The 22,488-nt window shown below is 40.7% G+C and overlaps 2 protein-coding genes across 5 annotated transcripts in view; one reads left to right on the top strand and one right to left on the bottom strand.

Annotated features, from left to right (window-relative positions):
• Nucleotides 1-1,424: 1,424 nt before the first annotated feature.
• The window catches only part of ALKBH3 (alkB homolog 3, alpha-ketoglutarate dependent dioxygenase), a 45,491-nt gene continuing 24,427 nt past the window's right edge, over nt 1,425-22,488 (top strand). The window contains exons 1-7 of one of the 4 annotated variants that reach the window (XM_079930684.1): nt 1,425-1,488; nt 8,500-8,648; nt 8,802-8,905; nt 9,722-9,756; nt 14,563-14,610; nt 16,860-16,963; nt 18,556-18,644. In XM_079930684.1, the coding sequence (XP_079786810.1) occupies nt 8,570-8,648; nt 8,802-8,905; nt 9,722-9,756; nt 14,563-14,610; nt 16,860-16,963; nt 18,556-18,644 (459 nt within the window). In that variant the 5' untranslated portion in view covers nt 1,425-1,488; nt 8,500-8,569. Of the gene's footprint in view, nt 1,489-6,652; nt 6,869-8,499; nt 8,649-8,801; nt 8,906-9,721; nt 9,757-14,562; nt 14,611-16,859; nt 16,964-18,555; nt 18,645-22,488 lie in introns of those variants that run through there. The other 3 variants (XM_079930686.1, XM_079930685.1, XM_079930683.1) reach the window with 3 other exon arrangements.
• LOC307191044 (lactosylceramide 1,3-N-acetyl-beta-D-glucosaminyltransferase-like) lies at nt 9,801-13,200 on the bottom strand. The gene is given in 2 exon segments (XM_079930681.1): nt 9,801-12,431; nt 12,435-13,200. Coding segments are annotated over 2 exon segments (1,143 nt in total). The 5' UTR covers nt 12,771-13,200; the 3' UTR covers nt 9,801-11,624.

Below are 22,488 nucleotides of genomic sequence, written 5' to 3'. Positions count from 1 at the left end.
TTAAAAAAAGAAAGAAAAGAAAATGTCCCTGGGGAAGAACATAGCCAGCTCACCTAGCAAGGGTTCTTTCTTTAGAATTTTAGTTAAGCTAGTCCTCATTGCATCCCAAAATCTCCAGTGTCTTCAAAGAAAAACAAATTATAATTTACTTGTTTATTTTTTCCATTATAGTGACTGCTCACTACTACCACGTCCCACCCAGAAATAGAGGCTTCACTGAGTTTTTAATTTTAATTGTTACATTTGGTTCTTTTTAAAACCATCAAAAATTCAAAGCTAGTTTTAAACTATACTTATGTTTTTCATTCTTTTATTTATTTCAACATATTAAACATCATTATGTTGTGTATCTAATAGTTCCAATAATTCAGTAGTTTTTGTAGATGTTTCTACTGTGTCTGCTGACTTTTGCTAATGGTGCTTCCTTTCCCGGTATTTTTCATGATTTGTGTGTGTGTGTGTTTATGTTCATTAGACCTATATTGGAATTATTCAAAGTCTTACTGAGTGTAAATTTTCCTGGCAGGATTTGTGTTTGTTTGCATCAGACATGAGGGCACTACCAATTTTCACCTGCCGTAAGTTAAAATTCTCAGCCTGTGCAGTTGTTGGTTTTTGTTGGTCTTGGGTTTGGGGGAGTGGACAGGGGAATTGTATAAACGGTATTAATTCAGCCTTTAATCCTATGTAAAGTTAGGCTAGTGGCCATGAATTCTTAGGGAAGAGTTTTCCCTACCCTAAGTTAATGCCAAGACAAAAAAGTTTTCTTGCTGTTGGCCTCTGTGAGATTTCTTTTCTGCACCCCCTCCCGGTACGTACTCCTTCCTAGGTCCCAGCTTTATGCAGAAGGTCTCTGCTATAACTCCCCTTCACGAACTTTGTCTCCGTCCCGTCCCAAGCCACCTCCCCCCTCCCCCAGGAATATCCAAGCAGCTGGCCACCCAGGAATGTATATGTCCCAGCTTACTCATCTCTCTGGACTCCTGTTCCCACATTACTCCTGGTCTCAGAGGAAATCTTTTTTGCACAGGCCAATTCATTATTGAAAAACATTTTATCTTTTATTTGTAGGTGTTTTATACCAGATACCCCTCGGGATCGCCAACCTAATTTCTAAAAATGGAAGCTCTATGTGCTTTCACTACATGGAGTCAGATTCTCCTACCTAGTGTACTATTGACTAGCTCATCTCTGCAAAGCCACTGTTCTGCCCCTGAGAGCACAATGGTGCAAGACCTGGAATAATCCTTTCAGACTCATACCTTATAAATGTGGTTTCTGCCCAGCAAGTGGTACTAGAAGTATAAAAGCTATAAGGCCACTTTTAACATGCCCAGTTTATCTAGAGTGTTATTCCATGCATAGGAATGATTTAGGCTTACTATGTTTTTTTATTCATGCACGCACCCTGATGCAGGTGTTGGCTGCATTTGACAAGTGGACAAACCAATGGTGGTTGCCAAGCACTACACAACCTATGGAAAAGCTGTAAGTGGAGCCTCAGATGAATACTCTGTTTAACAGCTATGTTGTCTTTCGTTCTTTCCGGGCAAAAGACAACCTAGGCACATCAATTTAGCTTTTATGCCTCCTTACATAATGGATTTGCTTCTACCAAGTGGATAATTTATTCCTAGGGCATTAGGGGACTTATTCCACTAATCGTTAACTTAATAATTTCCGGTACTTTTAACTTATTCAGTAATAAGTTTTTGTTGACTGTTTTCTGGCCAGCATCCTAATCACTTGAAAGAAAACAGTCCCTGCCTTAGGACACACCTAAGGACAAATGGACCAATACTCTGGTTTCTCTTTAGATCACATAAATCTTTCACCTTTTTAAAACAAATGGATTTGACAACCATTTCAGAGTATCCTATGAGATGGAAAGTAATGGAGAAAGGGCGAGTGAGTATTTAATGTTAATCATATACTTCATACCGTATATAAATTAACATTTAATGTTTATTATGCCTCTCAAGGCCTGCATGATCTGCCTCTTTTCTACCTCATCTCAAAAAACTCTTTCCCTGGGCTTCCCTGGTGGCGCAGTGGTTGAGAGTCCGCCTGCCGATGCAGGGGACACGGGTTCGTGCCCCGGTCCGGGAAGATCCCACATGCCGCGGAGCGGCTGGGCCCGTGAGCCATGGCCGCTGAGCCTGAGCGTCCGGAGCCTGTGCTCCGCAACGGGAGAGGCCACAACAGTGAGAGGCCCGCGTACCGCTAAAAAGAAGGGGAAAAAACAAAGAAAAAAAAACAACAAAACTCTTTCCCTCACTCTCTATTCCTACAGGAACTGTTTCTCCGATACTCCCTATCAAGTAGTGTGGTAGAATGATTGCAAAAATGGCTTCAATACTCTACTCCTCCCAGCATCCATACCCTTTGCAATGTGACTTTACAACAACTCCAATCAAGAGGTGAAGTCTATTTCCCCGCTCCTTGAAACTGAGCTGGCTTGCTTTGGCCAAGAGAGGTCTTGTGTGTTTGCACACATCTCCCCTGACACCACTATTAGAACATACCTGGTGAGCTTGTTCAAGGATGAGAGACCACATGGAGCTAAGGGTAGTCTAGAACAGCCAACCACCAGCTGCTAACCCACCATCTGAATTAGATCCAAATCAGAACTCCCAACCAACCTAGGACTCAACATACAATGGGGATATTACTCCACTAGTTCAGGTCCCCCAAGATAGAGTCACATATAAAATACCACACCTGTAATATCTGTTTTTTAAATGTCTACCTTCCCTGCTAGACTATAACCTCCACGAGGGCAGGAACCAGGTCTGTCTTGATCACAACTTTGTCCCCAGCATCTAGCACAGTGCTAGCTACAGTCAGTACTCATTATTAGTTGATTAAACGTGTATATCAGTGAATGTATGAGCGAATCTTCACACAATCCAACAGATGAGGAAAACTAAGGTTGGGAGGGCTTTAGTAACTTTTCTGAAGTCACCCACCAAGGAAGTAGTGAGGCTGAGACACAGTTCACACACTTGATATAATACAGTTCACACAGCTGTGAGGACTGGGTAACTCTAAAGCGGAATCTGCTAAGCCTTCTAGATAAAGCCATTAAGAACGACCTATAACCCAGGGTCTGCTGGATTATATTGCTACCAACCCTTCACTTTTGAAGTCACTGAAAGAAACCAGCTATGAGGTCTCAGGAAATGGCTCCACGTATCATTCCAGGAATAGTCCTGCCTTTCTTAATTTGGCTTTCATTCTGCCATGTATTTGTAGAGTAGTGGCATGGTGGCATCATGAAGCACAGTGGTTCAGTTTTCTCCTTTGTCAATGGAACTAATATTTATATTACCTACAACACAAGGTTGCTCTAAAAATTAAATTAGCGTAGGCATGTAAGTAATTGGAGCAGCACCTGGCATGCAAGAAGCTCTCAAGAAATGTTAACGAATAATATTACTTGCTACTATTTAGAAACAAGGACGTGGAAATGTAGCTTACTCTTTTCAGGGGTAATATAACTATCAGAACATCTTTGAGCCATATGAATGCTACATACTTTAAAACCTTGACATAACTCCCTGTTTGCCATAAAGGTCTTCACTGATGCCCATAACCTCTGGTGGTCTCTCCTGTCCTGGATTTTTGTCTGCTCTCCACAATTTCACATCCAATTATACTGTTCTTTAATATCATTTACACTATGGTTCAATGGTAGATTTTATCTCTGGCAGCACCTGCAATCATGCTGGGCACTGAACAGGAGGAGTTCCTGTCTGGAGTCTGGGGAAGCATCCTTTCTCCCTCAACAATGTTTAAAGTTGACAGAGACTTGAAAACCTCCGCGCAAACACCCTCCTCCTCCCTCAAGCCAGGAAATGCTAATAAGCCTTTGGCAGTTGAGACGTGAGCTGGGAATTTCTCTATGAAACCTTCACTGAGAACTGTTAGCGTGATGGTGGTTATTTGCCTTGGATTGGATTTTCTCAGGAATTCAGCAGCAGGTGATTGAATGTTTGGCAAGAGTCTGGTGTGAAAATCAGCAACTGAAAACAGGTGACATTTGTGTTGCCTCACCCAGAATCATTTCTAAGAGCTACCACCACGTAAAGTATCTATCAGTTTTGCCATCCAGGGGATAACTGTTGGGTGGAAAAGTAACCACCTGAATAAAGCAGGCAGCTGGAAAAGGTAAAGAGAACTCGTGAAGCTTCTTGCAAAATGAAACAAGGCACTGTTAAAAATGCAAATTGCTGGGCCCTGCCCCAGACCTACGGGGAGGGGGGGCCTGGAATCTTCATATTTACAAGCATCCCCTACGGACTCCAGTGCAGATGGTCTTCTGACTACATGCTGAGAAACGCTGATTTCAGCTTCCAGATTTGTGCCTACTGGGACTTCAGGAGGGTTGTCTCAGGTGAAGAGAATCAAGAAGGTAGTGCAAGAGTAAAGGGCCAGAGATAATAAGGGTCCAAATCAGAGGCAACCCCACTACCTACAGTTTAAGGCCCGCCCTGGAGCCAGCCATTTGCTACCCATTGCTCCCATCCCAATCACACTGTAACAGTCAGGACTTAAACAGGAGACAGAAACCATATAGTAATTTGAACAAGGAAAAAAAAATATTAAGTTACCTACAAGGGGAAAAAGAAAACTCTGATACACAGAAACAGCAGATATAGGGAGCAGCCACTACCTACCTCTATGTCGAGGCAGAACATGAAGGAAGGCACAAATCTGGAAGACTCCCACCCATCAGGAAGCACAGACCTGTGCTGTACTTTTTAAGTCGTCTGCTCCAGGTGAGGGTTTCACAGGGTTTTCAAGCAAAGGATGACCAGTCTCCTCAGACACACGAGGGCAAGCTGCTTCCACTGCCAAGGGAGGCTCAGGGTGACTTGGATGTTCAAGATGGTCAATTTCACCTGGGTCCAAGCAGATGTTCCCTATTTCAAGTTTTGGGATCCCATTCCTTCCCAGATGATGTCTTAACTTCACAAGAGATGTTAACAAGGCTGTAAATTCAACTAATTCAGCGCACAGAGAGGTGCCAATCACAGCAGGCCACCATGCACTGCGGAGCCAGCTGAGAGAAGCACACTGGAGTGAGGGGAAAGAGCTCCTTCTCTCTAACATTTCTCCCTCTAATGTCCCTCTAGCATCCTCTACTGATGAAGCTTAACACCGAGCCAAATGGCAAGAGAGAAATGTTGTAGTATTGCAAGCAGAGCAGAGAAGTATGGGGCTGGGGCTGAGAATCAGTAGGCTGGTGACTGGTAACGCACCCCACCTTCATTGTCTCTCCCATGGTCTCTGCTACCACCCCCTAACAAAAACACAAATACTGCAAACAGAAATGAGGAAGCCCAGGATGCCAACACCCATCAAGAACATCTTTCGAAAACTATATACTCACATGTATCTAGGGTGACCAACCATCTCAGTTTGCCCAGGGCCGTTCCAGCTTTAGCACTTAAAGTCCTGCATCCTGGGAAACCCCTCAGTCCCAGAAAAACCGGAACCATTTGTCACCCTACATGCCTCCCAAAGGTTTTCAAACATTGTGTGCATCAGAATCACCTTGGGCACTTGGTAAAAATACAGGTGACTCTGTTAAAACTGTTAAAGGTGATGCAGTTATTTTGGGTGCAAGCAGACCATGGATTGATTTTTAAGAAATGTTCTACTTGGAGGACAATCCAGGACTTCTTTGTTCCCGTTCCAAAACCATAATCACTGAAAGAAATGACATCCTTTGGAAGATACATACAAGGTTCCTGAACCAGAAGCAGACACTGACAAATTATTAGTTGATAGTAACAACAACATAGGGTCATTGATGGGGTATACTGAGCTTCTTGCAGGTAAGCATTATATAATACAAGGTTTATTTTAAAGACTTTCACAGAATAACTTGCACAGGCATAGTTAATTTAGTGCTACTTTTGCTATTTTCACACTGTAAGGTACATGATTTACCATGGCCGCTTTAAAGATGTTTCTCAAGAACTCAGATGGGTTGAAGAGAAGACACTCTTAACATTTACAGAGTTTCTACTGCGTTCCAGGCATTGTGCTAAATTCTTTAAATATATTATCTCATTTAATCCTCCCAACAGAAGCTGTACCCATTTTATAAAGAAGCAGGGTACGCGACCTAGATTATACACCTAGTAAATGATGGTGTATAGACGGAAATCCAGGTCTCTTCTCTCACGCAAAATTTGTTAGCACTGTAGAGCCATAACGAATAAGGCGTGGTCCCATGCCCTGGTCTAAGTGCTATGATCGAGGTACGCACAGGCTGCAGTGGCAACACAATGGAGGTGCATCTTAGACTCTGAATGGCTTTCGGGATAAAAGTCAAATCCTTTTGCTCAGTACATCAGGACCAGGTTCCCCCAACGCCTTCGCCCTTCTGCCAGGCCCGCTGGGTCTCAGTCGCTCTTTCCGCACAGACCAAAGAAGCGGGCTCTTGGACGTCTCTAGTTAGGGGTGTGCGGGGAATGTCCAGAGGGACTTCGGCCTAGTTAATACGTCTTCATTCCCACCTTCGCCATATCCCGGCCCCGCACGGGGCTCCACCGCACGCTCAATCTCTGTGCTCCCCTCGAACTCCGGCCCTACCATCTGCACCTTCAGCGAGTCGGCCCTCCAGGCGCAGGGAACGCAGAGCTGCCCGGATTCCAAGAGGTGGCGCCGGAAGCGGCGGCCGCGGCACGTGACGTCAGAGGAAGTGCCTGACGCCGCGGCCTGTGGTTGAGAGTTGCCGGAGTCGGTACCCGGCGCTCAAGGTTTGCCGGACCGCGGGCGGCGGAGCAGGCCGGGGGCAGCGGAGTTTACTTTAGGACGAGCGGCTTTGAACCTCTGCGCCCGTCTCCGCCGGCAGGTGAGGGCTCCAGGCCTATCGCTGGGTGCCCGGGGCTGCGAGTGTGGGGACCGCCCTGAGGTCCCTTCCCGAGCGACCTCCGGGACCTCGTTCAGGGCCTCCCAGGAAAGAAGGGTCTAAAATAGAGAAAGTTGCTAACCCTTATCGACAGGACTAGGCTCTGTTACCTTCGAGGATCGCTTAACCCGCACTTGGACCGTGAGAAAAGTATTGGTTCTTCTGTTTACAGAGGAAGAAACAGGCTCAGAAATGTTAAGTCGTTTGCCTCAGGCCATGCAGCTGGGAAGTGTCAGATCTGGCTGGCGCCAGAACCCTTGCTGTTTGCACTGCAGCAGGGTTCTCACACTTAATTCGAGTAAAGAATCTCAGCATGGAAGGTGGGGTTAGTTAACAGTGTCTGGGACTGCAAATTCAGTAGGTCTGGGATGGGGTTCTGGAATCTGTATTTTCAACAGTCGTACTGTGCATATAATAGTAACCGCTCCCCTGTGAACATAGCAAGAACGGTAGCTAATTGTTGTGTTAAGGTTTTAAGGCCTCACTTGAGAGAAAATGTCACATGAGGGCTTACTCTGCAAATCATGTGAGACTGGAGAGTTGGTATTTGGTTCTGCCATTAACTTTTTGGGCAGATGGCAGCCTCTGTCCTCTCCCCACCTATTAAATAAGAAGACTTACAGACTTATCATTTGTTGGGGGAATTTGTTAAACATACAGATTCCCGGGACCAGCTTTATTCTACTGAATCAGAAGGTCTGGAGGTGGAGCTGGGAATCTGTAGGCTAAATAAGCTATCAAATGAGCCTGTTACCTTTGAGAACTTGAGATGGAAATGGATTATAGGGTTGGAATACTCCCCCCCCTTCCCATTTTTGTTTTTTTGTAGCAGTGCATGCTCCTGTATTTGCTGTGGGCTAGACTTTTATTGGCAAAAATGTCAAATTAGTATTACTGGCCATGACGAGGTGGATTTTTTACTTAGCTGAAGACTGGAACGTAATAAAATTTGAATGTTAGTCTACCTACTGTTGATTTCCTGAGTGACACTGGGTGAGCCGCTTAACTTTGTGGGCCTTACATACCTGTTTATCATCATCTCCTACAATGCTTGTTATAAAGACAAACACCTGTATCCATCCTACATCACATCCTGAGACAGGCCATAGGTGCTTTTAACAAGCTTCCGTGGAAGTTTGATGCAGCCTGTGATAATGGAATATGGCAATGCCCTGGGAAACTGTGTCTTAGCCTATTTCTGAATGTTCATAGGTGGAGTATTACAGTTTCTCTGTGTTCTGCTCTTGGGGGACTAATAAGAGTAATGTGGTTTTTGATAGGTCCTGGTTTTAGAATTTCTTAACATCTACTTTCTTGCGAATGAAGTGAAAGTACTGTGATAACATAAACATTAAAAGATAAACATTGCAAAAGATAAACATTAAAAGCAGCATCCCCAAGTGACTTAGTAGGCTCCTTGACTGAGATGTTGTGATGTCAGAAGTTGATTTCATGTAGAAGCTCTGATTGCTATTGAACCATCTCGTCTGCTTGAAAGGATTATAATTACCCCTTGATAGTCCAAGCTCTCACAACCCCAACTAAAACATCTTTTTTTTTTTTTCTTTAAACAGATACCATTGTGTAGTTTGAATCAGGAATGAAATATTCTGAAAGCTGAGAGCAGAAACCTTCTTGATCAACATGGAGGACAAAAGACGGCGAGCCCGAGTGCAGGGAGCCTGGGCTGGCCCTGCTAAGAGCCAGGCCATTGCTCAGCCAGGCAAGAACCTGTGGGGATCTCGTGTGTGTGTGTGTGTGTGTGTGTGTCTGTCTGGACAAGTATCATCCTATTTTATATATATCCTTTTGGTTTATAGTGGACTCCCATTTCAATTGATGTTAAGGTTTGAGTCTCTTCTCTCTCTTGCTTCAGCTCCCACTGCTGAGAACCATCTCCAACAGAGACCTGGCCAAACCTGGATGAACAAGGAGCATCGTCTGTCTGACAGACAGTTTGTGTTCAAAGAACCCCAGGAGGTAAATTCTTGTTTCTTCTTCAACAGTAACAAAGATTTATTTATAAAAGCAACAGTCACATAGTAGACACTCAAATAAATAGTGACAGAATAAACTCACTAATAAAAAGAGAGTTGAAAGTATTATAATAATAATGAAATATGGAGTATCAGTTTTTTAGTATGTCTGAGGATTCTTTGTAGTCTTCCCCCAATTTGTAGGCATATATAGTTCCCATTTTTTTTGGCAAGGACGTGTACCATGACTAGAGGTTAGAGGTTATACCATGACTAGAGCTTGCATTAGTTATCTAAGTTCTAATGGTCCTAAAAATTGCTAGTATAGCACATATCTCTGGAATTGGATTGAAATTTCAGCTACTACAATGCCTGATCTTTTTAGCTTTTTCTCCCACTGGGAAGGATGTAAGAAAGGGTGAAGAGTCACTTTTTAATAACATGGGGAAAAAGAGCTAAAAATCAGGCATCTTGCTGTAGTAATAATTATATAAGTAATATTAAAACCCCTTATTTCCTAGTATATCTTCTATTTTAAAAAATCCCTTGGAAAGATGGTTTTTCCAGAGCTGCTGACTGCTAGGAAAATGTATTAATTCTAATTTTGTCATCTTTTACTGCCCACTAGTAACTGTGACGTAGTTCTAAGAAGAATAGAAACAAGAGTTTCTGGTGGGATAGTGAGAGCTTAGGATAAAAAAGGGAGAGGTTTAAACCTGATTTATTTTGCCTAGAAATGAGAGGATACAGTAATCCTGCAAGTAAGCCTCCCTGAGGATTAGGAATCATTCAGAAATCAGACCTGGCTTTTTCCTTGCAGGTGGTACGCAGAGCCCCAGAGCCACAAGTGATCGAGTAAGTAAATTGCTGCCCTCCTGTAACTATTGCCCACAGTGAAAGGGAGAGTCCAGGATCTTTCCCTCACCCTGGTTTTTCCATCTGGAAAAGATAATGGCCAATGTGTCTAAATTTTAGGCTGGGATATTCCTGTCTCAGATGTCTTTAAACTTGGTCTTTTGAGAAGCCTTTCTGAATTTGCAGATGGCGTGGGAAATGCAACCAGATATCTGTACATTAAACTCTTGGCTCTGGTGTAGATATCCAGACCCTATTTCACTAATATGTCTGCAGATAGTAGTTAAAACATCTCCTAGGTAAAGACAGAGAGGGATTTTTTCCTGAGTCATTGAAACGTGGCTCTTTGAAAAACCTGTAAGTATCATTTTACTAGCAGTGCTTAAGAAAACTGCTAGAAATTTAGATGCTCTTACAGTTCATTTCTTAAAACCACATAACTCTTCCAGAGCAATTAAATGATAGTAAACATTTCTCTTATAGTGATCTGTGTCTAAAATACTCTTTTCCAAAATGATGAAAGATGCTTTGATTCCTCTTTTCCTGCTTCTCAGTTTCCATCTGATGCAGATAAATTATCAGTAGAAAGCATCCTTTTATTTTAGCAAATTAGCATTATGTGTATGCTATTGCTCGTGAACAACTGTTAAGCTGTTTGGCTGTTTGCAGATTGACTTGTATATCTTAGAAAAATTTTAAACGAACACAGATGTCATCATACTTTCAAAGAGGGTATGTAGTTGTGGCCTTGCCATTAGTTAGATATGGTAACTTACCTAGTCCTTAGGTAAGTTATTGCTATCTCTCTGGACTTTTGTTTCCTTGTCTGTAGTATTAAGGGTTTGGACTGTATAATCACTTAAGACCCAGTATGGTAGCTCTAACAGTCTTTGTTTTGCAAACACAAATGTGATACTGCCTCCATTTGGTGGTAAAAAGGAGAAACAAAACCATGAAACCTGTTACAGATAGGACATTCAGGTTGAAAAAAATGGACAATTGTGAATTTCCAAGTCAGAGAAGAAAATGACAGTACTCATTCCTCGTTGACCATAGGGTTTGTTAATTCTGTTTATCTGAAGTTAACTATGCTAGATTTTTTTTTTTGGCCTCATTGGGTCTTCGATGCTGCGCACGGGCTTTCTCTAGTTGTGGCGAGAGGAAACTATTTTTCATTGCGGTGCATGGGCTTATTGCGGTGGCTTCTCTTGTTGCGGAGCACGGACTCTAGGCACGTGGGCTTCAGTAGTTGTGGCTCGCGGGCCCTAGAGGGCAAGCTCAGTAGTTGTGGCTCACGGGCTTAGTTGCTCCGTGGCATGTGGGATCTTCCCGGATCAGGGATTGATCCCGTGTCCCCTGCATTGGCAGGCGGATTCTTGACCACCGTGCCAGGAAGTGTAAGGGGATCTGGGGAAGTCTCTAGATTTTTTTTTTAATAGCCAGAAATGTCCCTCACATTTGAAGTGAGCGTTTCTAAATGTGGCCCAAAATATAGCACACTGAAATATTATATTCACACTCTAGGAAGCTTTATAGGCAGCTCATTTTGAAATGTGCTAAATGTTTACGATAATAACTCTGCCTACATTTTGGCTCAGAGTGGGTCACACATCTACCTAAGAGCCCAGCTCAAAGATCATGAACTGCTAACTCACGTGGAAAAGGGCGATGGAAATACTGTCCCTTTATGTTATTCTCTATAACTTATCTCTGTGAGAAGAATCTGACACAGTTATCTTTTTTTTTTTTTTTCAAAATATTTCTTTGTTCTTCATATTCATTTCACTTATGGTACAGACAAACATTTAAAGGTTTTTTCATCCACGTCTGTCTCACTGACAGTGAAAACATACAACATTCAAGTTCTATTAGGCAAAGGCAGCCCTACACGGATACGTATCCTCACAGGTCAGTTTGCAAAGGAGGACTATCTTAATTATTCTGCAGTATAATTGACCAAAGAAACCTTTTGAAATCATTTTTACTCTTGGGTCTGTGGCATCCTTCCAAAGGTCCTGAAGGTCTTCTACATGCCCATGAGATGTCATCATTTTTTCATAGATGCAGGGATGATAAGGAGTTTTACCTTCCCCAGAGAAAAACACATGGTATTGTGGTACTATCCCTATTTTATTGGCACAGAGGCCCATGAACACATCGTCTATGTAAAGACTAGAGTTAAGTGTCTGTGATGCCTCATAGACTTTGGCGGCTACATCACCAGAGATCACGTAGGCGGCTCCTGCAGTATAGTCAGGGTAAGCCGGCCACTGGTACATTTCATAGGAGACATAGTATTTGCTGCTTTTGTCTCTGACGGGAGGGGCACCACGATGAACACGACCAATCCAAAAGTCTTGAACACCAATTCGTTCTAAACTCTGAAGGTATTCAATAAGATTTGGCATGTGAATAAATATGTCATCATCAGCAGTCATAAGGAATTTGGCATGTGGACAAAAGCTATTTGCCCAACTGAACTGCAGAAGAAATTTAAGAGTAAGATTATAGAAAGAATCAGCAAAGCCTTGCTGAATTATATCATTGTACATCTGATCTTCCCAAACCAGTCTTCTCTGAAGTCTTTCTCTTGTCAGTGGGTCAGAAGGTGTTCCTAAGACAAACAGAGTTTTAATGTTGGCGTTAAGTTCAGAGCGAACATACTTCTCATTGCCTCATGTTTTCCTAATGGCAGAACGGCGACTGTAGTTTTCAGGAGCAGTCTTTACAAACAGTAAGAGCAGGACGTCTTGTGTTTGACACTTCTCCTCATGGTTTATCAAGTACTGGTAGCGAGGAGCCCCATCCTCGCTGCGCTTAAGAGACAGGCTATCATTCACAAAGTTGTAGCTATTTATGAGGTATCTGTAAGAGTAGGACTTCATGTGGCTCACGATGTGGTTATCGATCGGTATCCAGAAGAACATGAGGCTTAGTACAAAACAAGTGGCAAATAACTGAATAAATTGCCATTTTTTTACTCTCCTGCCACTAACAAACATTCTGACATCCATTCAGGTCTGTTTTTATTCAGGGTCAGTTTTAAATGGGTGCTTCCTTCTTCAAGGCCATAGGACTTTGTATTCTTTAGAACAGATGTGCATGTTGGTCATTAAAAATGTAAAAGGAGCTTCTTATTTCACAAAATATTTTAATACCATTTTTTTCGGAAAGGGGAGAAAACGGAACACACTGCAGGATGAGGACACTGGCACATCAGAATGCTCCCACTCTGACATCCTTCATTAAGTTCAGGATTGGCCTTACGCAGCTATTCTGTGTACTCCTTTTTGTGAAAGTTAAGTGCAACCGTGTAGTAGGCCACAGACAGGATGCTGAGAGGGCTTCAGAGATGTTTCCAGTGTAGATCCCCTAACAGAGTAAGAAAATGTTCCGGTGCAACCTTGAATCTGGACCACATTTAGTGATCCGGAAGAGAAGACTACATTTAGTGATCCGGAAGAGAAGACTACATTTCCACCCACCAGGGGCCTGGGCCTGCGGTGGGATGCAGAGCATTTTTTTAAATGGTACGATTGATCACATATATTAATTCCATATGAAACAACTGGTCTCCGTACAGTTTGCATTAGGAGGTAGAATTTGTTAGACAGGCGATCCATTCGTTCAGAACATGCAAAGGTTTACTCATCAAGTTCAAGACCAGCTCCTCAAACTCCCAAATCGCAGGTCGGCTCTCCTCCTGGCAGCGAAGCTAAAGCCATGGGGGTCTCCGGAACAAAACTTGCCCGTTTAAAATCTTGGTCAGGGGCTGGGCAGCCGGCTCTCGGCTGGGCTCGCCTCCCCGGAGGGGAGCGGGCTGCCTGACACAGTTATCTTGACAGAGGTACCTCTCCAGTCTGGGTCACTTTTCTCACCATGGTGGGTTATAGACCTCACTACCCTGCCCATCTGTAACAGTTTTGTACTGTTGCACATTTGATTAAGTTCAGTAAGCTTTTTACTGCTCATCTATTATGTGCCAGGCACTAGGAAACAGAAAACCCATTCCAGCCCTTCAGGAGCCCATAGTCTAGTAAATGAAATAGACATGTAGTCAGATAAGGTGTAATCCTGGATATCTTGGAAGTGTAGACTTGTAGGTAATGTGGTGTGGTGACAGAGGATGAGATAGCTAACAGTATTTGCCTGGATTACAGGTCAGGAAAGGTTTAGAGAAGGTGATGCTGAGCTGAGATTTTGAAGGATGAATTAGAATTTTCCACTGGACCAAAGCTGGGGGTGGTGGATTGGGGGTGCTAGATGGCGGGGAGGCATGCCAGCATGTAGAAAAGCATGGGGTTAGACACGTGGTGGTGTATTCAGAAGATTCCCAGCAGTAATTACTGTGGAAGCTGATGCGTCTGTGGGAACTGTCAGGAGGTGGAGCTAGCTCATGGGGACCTTGTACTTGCTTCTGTTCAATGTATCTCTATTCCAGAGTCTCCAAGGGGGTACTCTATTTGCCACCCCTTTGTGTGATAGATTCCTGCACCACATCAGCCTGAATTATGGGTGAAATATAAAGGGATAGCACTAGAATTTATATTGTCTTGGTTTTTGCCTCCATGGCCTGATTTTGTCAGGATTCCAATCCCAGTGCCATTAATGATTACCACACTGTTGCCCCTTACCTAAGTGTTAGAAGAAGGTGGGGCTGTACTTCCCTTGTAGTGCGCCTTCGTCGTGAAGTGATTTTGGTGAGCTAGGACTTTGTGAACTCTGCAGGACAACCCTTCCTTCCGCTACGTGCAGTATATTGCTTTGCTTGACACTAACAAGTCTTTGTTTTCTTTGTTTCTTTAGTAAAGAGGGTGTGTATGAAATCAGCCTGTCACCCACAGGCGTATCTAGGTAAGTGAATCCTCACTAGAAAGGGACTATAATTATCACTGAGTTATAGTCTCTTAAAATATTCTACTCCCTTGATTAAAGTAACTAATGTGGTAATATCTCCTTTTATACTAGCTTCAAAACATTTTCAAAGCCTCTCAGGTATAGTAGCTTACTTTTCCAGTTTTTCAGGTGAGGAAATGAGGTCCAGGGAGATTGAGTACTTTTTCCTAGGCTACAGAGTAATTTAATATTAGAGTTGGGTCTGGCCTCAACTTCTGTGCTGTTTGTGTTACATTATTATTATTATTGTTAGATTACATTGTATGTATTGGGTTGGCAAAAAGATTGTTCGGTTAGTGAATACGTTGTTCAATAAAGTTCTTGGTGAAAGTGGAAAATGTGTCTTTTATTTTTATTTAAAACTGAACGAACTTTTCGGCCAATCCAATATTATTACATATTATGTTAATCATACATTATTATATATAATTATATTAAGTTATGTCATATTGCTATATAAAGGTAGATTTCAATAAAATTAAAGCATATATGATTTAGGGTATATTAGGCATTAGTCATTGTTTCAGAACATTTTGAAAGCATCACCTAAATGCATGTCACTATAAAATAATGAGACATTTAAATAAATCAGAACTTATCTATCTAAATGAATTGCTTAGAAAGAGTTGCTGTTGGACTTGGAAGCCTCTATAATTAGTCCGCTGGCACTGCTATTATTATAGCCTTTTTCAGAACTTCCCTTTTAAAGCAAGTTTAATAGTCACACAAGAAAACCAGTTGCATTATTTTGGTCACATCTCATTGTTAACCTGGTATGGCTTCAGGTGAGCTTTGGCTCTTTCACAGAATCATTTCACAATATGTGTAAGCCAAATCATTAGGCTGTACACTGTAAACTTATACAGTGCTGTATGTCAATTATATCTTAGTAAAACTGGAAAAAAGTAATAATTAAGATGCAAACATTTTAAATTGGACAACAGGTTAAAATTAATTAATAAATTACTTATTAAAAAAAATTAAATGTACCTTTAAAGAGTGAAAATTTACTACCAACAAGGCTGTTGAAGAGAGTGTTCCATGGGCTTTCAGAACATTTCTTAAGAAAGGTATCCAAAAAAGCCAAATGCATTGTTAAAATTAAATAGTATATTAGGGACACAGAAATCAAAACCATAATGAAATACCACTTTATATTCACTAGAATTTCCATAATCAAAAAGACAATAATAAGTGTTATTATAAATGAGGATGTGGAAAAATTAGAGCCTTCCTGTATTGCTGGTGGGAATGTAAAATAGTACAACCCTTTTAGAAAAAAGTTTGATGGTTTCTTAAAAAGTTAAGCATACATTTACCATATGACCCAGCAACTTCACTCCTAGGTGTCTTACCCAAGAGAAATGAAAACATACATCCACACAAAGACTTGCATGTGAGTGTCCATAGCAGCGTTCATAGTAGGCAAAAGTAGAAACAACTCAAATGTCCATCCGTTGGTGAATGGATAAAGAAAATGCAGTATGTCTATATAATGAAATATTTTATTCTACCGTAAAAAGAAATGTTCTGATAATGTGCTACAACATGGATAAACCTTGAAGACATTATTCTTTGTTGAATTTTACAGCATGTAAATTATACCTCAATAAAGCTGTTTAAAGGAGAAAAAAAAAAGATAGCCAAAACAATTTTGAGCTGGCTTGGCACTGTTGAAATAAGTGTATATTCAATGAGAGAAAGAACCCTCATTTGGATATGTTTATTTTGATAGTTATAAATGATTGCTTTCCCTACAATTAGCATAGTCTTAGAAGACTACCAATTGTTAAAGTAACACAGGGCCAAGCATTTTATTAGTTATTCTACATTTCACAGTGATGCTATAAGGTGGAGATCATCTTTGTGTTACAGATGAGAAAAACCAAGGTTCAGAGAGGTTAAGTAACTTGTCCAAGGCTTCACAGCTAAGCAGTGCTTGGGTAATATTTGAACCATAGCTATGAAAGCTGTCATGTACCTCTTTATCCTTCGTTGCCTCTTTTATTTGTCTTAACTTGAAAGAGGTTTATTTTACATCTGGAGCATCGTGATCTGGGTGATATTAAGCTCTGGAGGTGTGGTAAGATGATTTCATCTCCCCACGAAAGGAAGCATCATCCAGATTAATTTATTCTGCTAATGATTAGAGTCTAACTCATCTTTTTCTGTGTTCTTTAGTTAATAACTGTTCTTTCTGCATCAAGGGTGTGTTTGTATCCTGGCTTTGTTGACTTAAAAGAAGCCGACTCAGTATTTGAACAGCTTTGTCAGGATGTTCCCTGGAAACAGAGGACTGGCATCAGAGAGGGTAAGTAGATCTCTGAGATCACAGTTGATGTTTGGTCTTCCTTTCCGGAATGTATTCCAATACCGTTGCTTCTTTGCACCGTTGCTTCTTTGCACCACAGCCAGATTTAAACAGAGATTCAAAACCTGACTGGAAGCCTCAGGATGAGTGAGAATTAGCCTGTCAAAGGGGACAGGGAAGAGTGTACCTGGCAGAAGAAGCAGCAAGTGGTTCTCAGAACATGGCAGAAGATGGGCGTTCAGGGAAGCAAAGGACGTTTGGTTTGACTGAACTGTGGTTGATATGCTTATCTCCTTTTGTGTTTGTTCACTATTTATTACTGCAAATGGTGCCAGCTTTCCTCTTTCTTCATAGAAACCTCCAGAGCTTTTTTTTCCTGATTCTATTTGGCATATATTCTTTTGTGATCCTTTTTATCAGCTTTTTATTCTCATTTTAGTTTCACTAGAAGAGTCCAGTCTCCCTTAGCTTCAGCGTCTGTAGTATTCTACTGAGCTTGTTGAGATTACCTGACTTGGAACAGGCTCCTCTGTGGTCATCCACAAGCAACAGTACCTGCTATACCAGAGGCGGTCACTGGGGAGCGCCTGTGCTCTAGCATAGAATTTCCTTTCTGGCACATTGAGTGAATTTAAATTTTCTGTGGAGAAAGAGGCAAAGTATACTGGCATCATTTTTGTAACTCAGGTGTCAGAATGAGAGTCAGCTCTTTCAGGGCAGCCTTCTAATTCCCAGCAGTTTCTACAGCAGGGCTTTTGGTGACAGACTTGGCTTTGATTGCTGGCTCTGTCTTTCAAAATAATTGTTAATTTTAAACAAATTACAGTTAAATAATTTTCTGATTTTCTGATCTGTAAAATAGATTGAATAATAATATTGATACCTATCTTACATGGTTGTTGTGATAATTAAATGAGATAGTGCATGATAAGTACTTAACAGAATGCCTGCTACATAGTAAGCCTTCAGTGAATGTTAGCTGCTTTTATTATTGTTGTTTTTATTGTTGTAGTGGTTGAAATCAATTGTAGGAAAAATAGCAAATCTATGGGTAACTCCCTCTCTAAATAAATTGGACATCAAAACCTTCTGACTAAAATTAGCTACATGCTGTGATTGGTCAGAGCACTTTTTTCTTCATTTGGAATCAAAAGGGCTTATACAAGGGTGGCACATGGGTGAACAGTTTGTCTTGTTTCTTGTATGGATGTTGGTGCCACAAGTTCCTACCTACAAGGATTCAGACTCCATAACCTGCATTTTAGACCCTCCCTAATCTGCGCTGTGTCTCCTTCACTCTTGTTTATGTCATCACTGACACAAATAAGTCACACACATTCTCACCTCAGAGCTTCACCCATACTGTTTCTGCCAGTGTACCTTCTCTTGCCGTCCTCCTTTTAGCTGTCACCATTCTACTCCTGAAATCCCACGCCCTCTGTGAAGGTGGAACCTTGGGTCAGGGCCCGTCCTTACTCTTCCTTTGTATTTCTCATAGCTTCTTATACATTGCAAGGCATGGTGTTGGCACTCAATAGGTACACCTTAAATAGCATCAAACCATTTCAAAGGCCCTGTATTTTCTTTCTTAGATGTAACTTACCAGCAACCAAGACTTACAGCATGGTATGGAGAACTTCCTTACACTTATTCAAGAATCACTTTGGAACCAAATCCTCACGTATGTTGGAATGTTGTTGTTGGTTTGGTTTTATAGATTGTATACTATAAATGTAGAGTACTATAAAATAACAGTAAGATACCTTGCAGAGCTGCATGGTGATTCCTAGTTCAAAAAATCCTCTGGGTTCACACGCTGAGTTTTTGGGCTTATTACCCTTGATGTGCTTTTGATCCATAGATAAAGACAGAGGATGAGAAAAAAACTGGAACTAGAGTGAACTAGAACCAGACTCTAGGATTTCAGAGAAATGAATCATTTATTTTCCTAATCTCCCCTTCCCCAGGCTTTTCCGGCCGTAGCCCTCTGTGTGCCTCCTGATACATATTTGCTGTGGGGTCTAAGCCTTATGACTGACCAGTGAGGTCAGAATGTTTCTTCCCACTTCTCAGGCTCTTTTGCCATTTGTGAAAAAATCCGTGCTTTTCTTGTTGACTTTGCATTCATTCTGTGGTTGCAGTTCTCATACTTCTAACTTACCATTGCTTTGGCTTGTCTCTGCTGCTTCTTTTGTTTTTAAAAATTTCCATGACAGACAGAGAGATTCTAGTATATAAATTAAGCTTGCCCAGATGATGGAATTAAGATCCAAGAAACAGCACTCTGTTTAGTCCCTGGAATCTTGCCTTTGGCAAATAATATTATGTTTTTATTGAAAGAGACTTTGAAGAAAATGGAGTTTTGCTTATGGCATTGGAATAAAGAGAACTATGACACATTTAGAGCGTCTAGTAATTTGTTATCATAAACTACCATTTTACTAAAATATTCAGGGATAAAATATTGACTGAAGGGAACATGGCTTTTTCACATAAAGAGATAGCTGTATGCTCTGGTTTCTACAGCTGCATTTAGAATGTGATCCGGGGAAGCATTGAGACCCTCTATATCTGAAGTTGACTTGGAAACGTGAAGAGAATCGAATTAGGCCAATCCAGCATAGACTGCTGGCCGTGTTTCTGTCAGAATTAGTTTATCTTCTTGTCAACAGTCATACCAGAGAAGCTGAGGATTAAACAGCCTGTGGGGAAGAAGTTCTTATTCATTCTAGTTAATCTTTCAGAACAGGATTTCTCAACCTCGGTATTACTGACATTTCAAGCTGGATAATTCTTTGTTTTTAGGGTTATCCTGTGCATTGTAGGATGTCTAGCAATATCCATGACTTCTGCCCACGAGCTGCCGTAAGCACCCCTCACTCAGTCGTGACAGCCAAAAATGGCTCTAGACATTGCCAGACATCTGCCAGGGGTCAGAATTGACCTTGGTTGAGAACTACTGCTTTAGAATAAACATGAGGCACAAAGATCTGCTGAGTTGAGTGTCCACTTATGCTTGGAGACATTTTGACAACTCTTCAAAAGTATTTTTAAAATGATAATCCTTTTCTTATAATGGAAGTAATATGTGTCTGTTATTGAAAATCTAGAAGCTACAGATAAATATGAAGAATATTAAAATTTTGGATAATAGTTCCACCTGATATTTTGGTTCCAGTCTTTTTTTTCTTTTTTTTTAGGCAAATATATGTAGAGGATTTTTCTATAAAATCAATTATTTATATACTACATTTCATTTTACTGTATCATTAACATATTTTAGTATCATTAAATATTCTTCTACAACATTGTATTAATAGGTACATAGTATTCCATAATCTATGTGTAGCATAATTTATTCAAGCAAGCCTCTTTTGTTGGATATTAAGGTTGTCAAATTAGAGTTTTTTAATTTGAATTTGGCTGGCTCATAACTTTGCATTTATTGCTAATTTAGTTTGTATACCATCTGGAACAAAGTCAAAAGTGATGCCTCAGATTTTTTTTAAGGGGGGATTCCCTAATGTGTATATATGTGTTGGGGGTACTAGTTTAAAGTTGTTATTATCTCAAGTTTAGTATCCTATAGCACAGGAAGAGATTCAACCATAGGTAATTAAACTCCTTTTAGTCTTTTTTCAAACTAAATCTTGTATGAACCCAATGTATGAAAATAAAAGAGTATCTCGACTGACTGGCAGTCCTACCAGCTTGACCTCTTCTTTCTCCTGCTGTGATCCCAGAGACATCTCTGTGGTACCTACGTCTCTACAAAACACTGTTTGAAATCCACTGAATAGGTCCTTTTACATTTGTGATTCATATTTTCTCATACTCATTTCCTCAAATGTCTTTTAAGGATAGAATGTATTCACTGAACAGTGAGATGACTCTGAATTTTAATATAGACGTTCACTTCTGAGGGATCTGTATATAGAGTATTGGTTGGAGAGTCTAAGTTAATCCTCTAGTTCATTATTTCCTTTTTTTCTCCTTTTCTCCTTCACCACCAAAAATAACCAAGAAAAAATATATATCCACTTAGAAACATAATGCAGACTTGGTGTTATCACAGTGCTCAGTCCCTAAGCAAGGCAAGGAAGTGCTAATTAGTTTCTCAGTCACATTGCCGAAAAGCTCTCATCCTCCTCCTTTACATTCTTGTGTTTCTTGTTAAGTGTATAATTCTAGCATCTGATCTTTATCGCCATGAAGATAAGCTTAAGTCATAAAATAAATAGGAAATACAGCTTGCTAACATTATTATGGAATTTTACTTTGAAACTTATTCTCTTGAACTAACCTGTGTTAGTTTAATAACATTTGTTTTCTTGTTCTAAGTTTTGTCTGTTATTATTACTGTTTATTTTTTAAAATCCTCTTCTCAGAGGAGCTGAAGAGACATTTTTCCAAAGAAGACATACAAATGGACAACATGAAAAGATGCTCAGCATCACTAATTATTAGGGGAATGCAAATCAAAACCACAATGAGATATCACCTCATACCTGCTAGAATGGCTGTTATCAAAAAGGCAAGAAATAACAAGTGCTGGTAAGGCTATGGAGAAAAGGGAACCCTCTTACACTGTTGATGGGAATTGTGCAGCCACTATGGAAAACAGTATGAAGATTCCTCAAAAAATTAACAGTAGAGCTACCATATGATCCAGCTATCCTACTTCTGGTTATGTATACAAAGAATATGAAAACACTAATATGTACACCCCTGTGTTCATCACAGCATTATTCACAATAGCCAAGATATGGAAACAACCTAAGTGCCCATCAACAGATGAATGAATAAAGAAGATATGGTATATATATACTACTCAGCCATTTAAAAAACGATGAACTCTTACCATTTGTGAGACCATGGATGGACCTTGTGGGTATTATGTTAAATAAGTCAGGTGGAGAAGGACAAATACCGTATGATTTCATTCATATGTGGAATATAAAAAACTAATAAAATAAATGAACAAACCAAACGTAGATACAAAGAACAGAGTGGTGGTTACCAGAGGGGAAGGGGCAGAATGGAGGGCAAAATGGATGAAGGAGATCAGCTGTATGGAGATGGATGGAAACTAAATTTTTGGTGTTGAGCACGCAGTATGGTATATAGAAACAGAAATTTTGGAAGAACCCGGACGAACTTTTTGGCCAACTCATATAATGTTGTACACATTAAACTTATATAATGTTATAAACCAGTGTTACTTCAATAAAATAAATAAATAAAATCCTCTGCTTAGAATATAATGCTAATATCCATAACAAGGAATGCCAGCTTTTTTTTTTTTTACATCTTTATTGGAGTATAATTGCTTTACAATGGTGTGTTAGTTTCTGCTTTATAACAAAGTGAATCAGTTATACATATACACATGTTCCCATATCTCTTCCCTCTTGTGTCTCCCTCCCTCCCACCTGGAATGCCAGCTTTTACCATGATTTCCATGTGACAGGGAAGCTGAGTGATTTCCACATATACTCCCTGGAAGTGTTACCTGACAATAGTCA

The sequence above is a fragment of the Stenella coeruleoalba genome (genome assembly GCF_951394435.1).
Source record: "Stenella coeruleoalba genome assembly, chromosome: 8".
NCBI lineage: Eukaryota > Metazoa > Chordata > Mammalia > Artiodactyla > Delphinidae > Stenella > Stenella coeruleoalba.
Note: the sequence above shows the minus strand (reverse complement) of the source record. Positions and strands in the feature narration are given on the sequence as shown.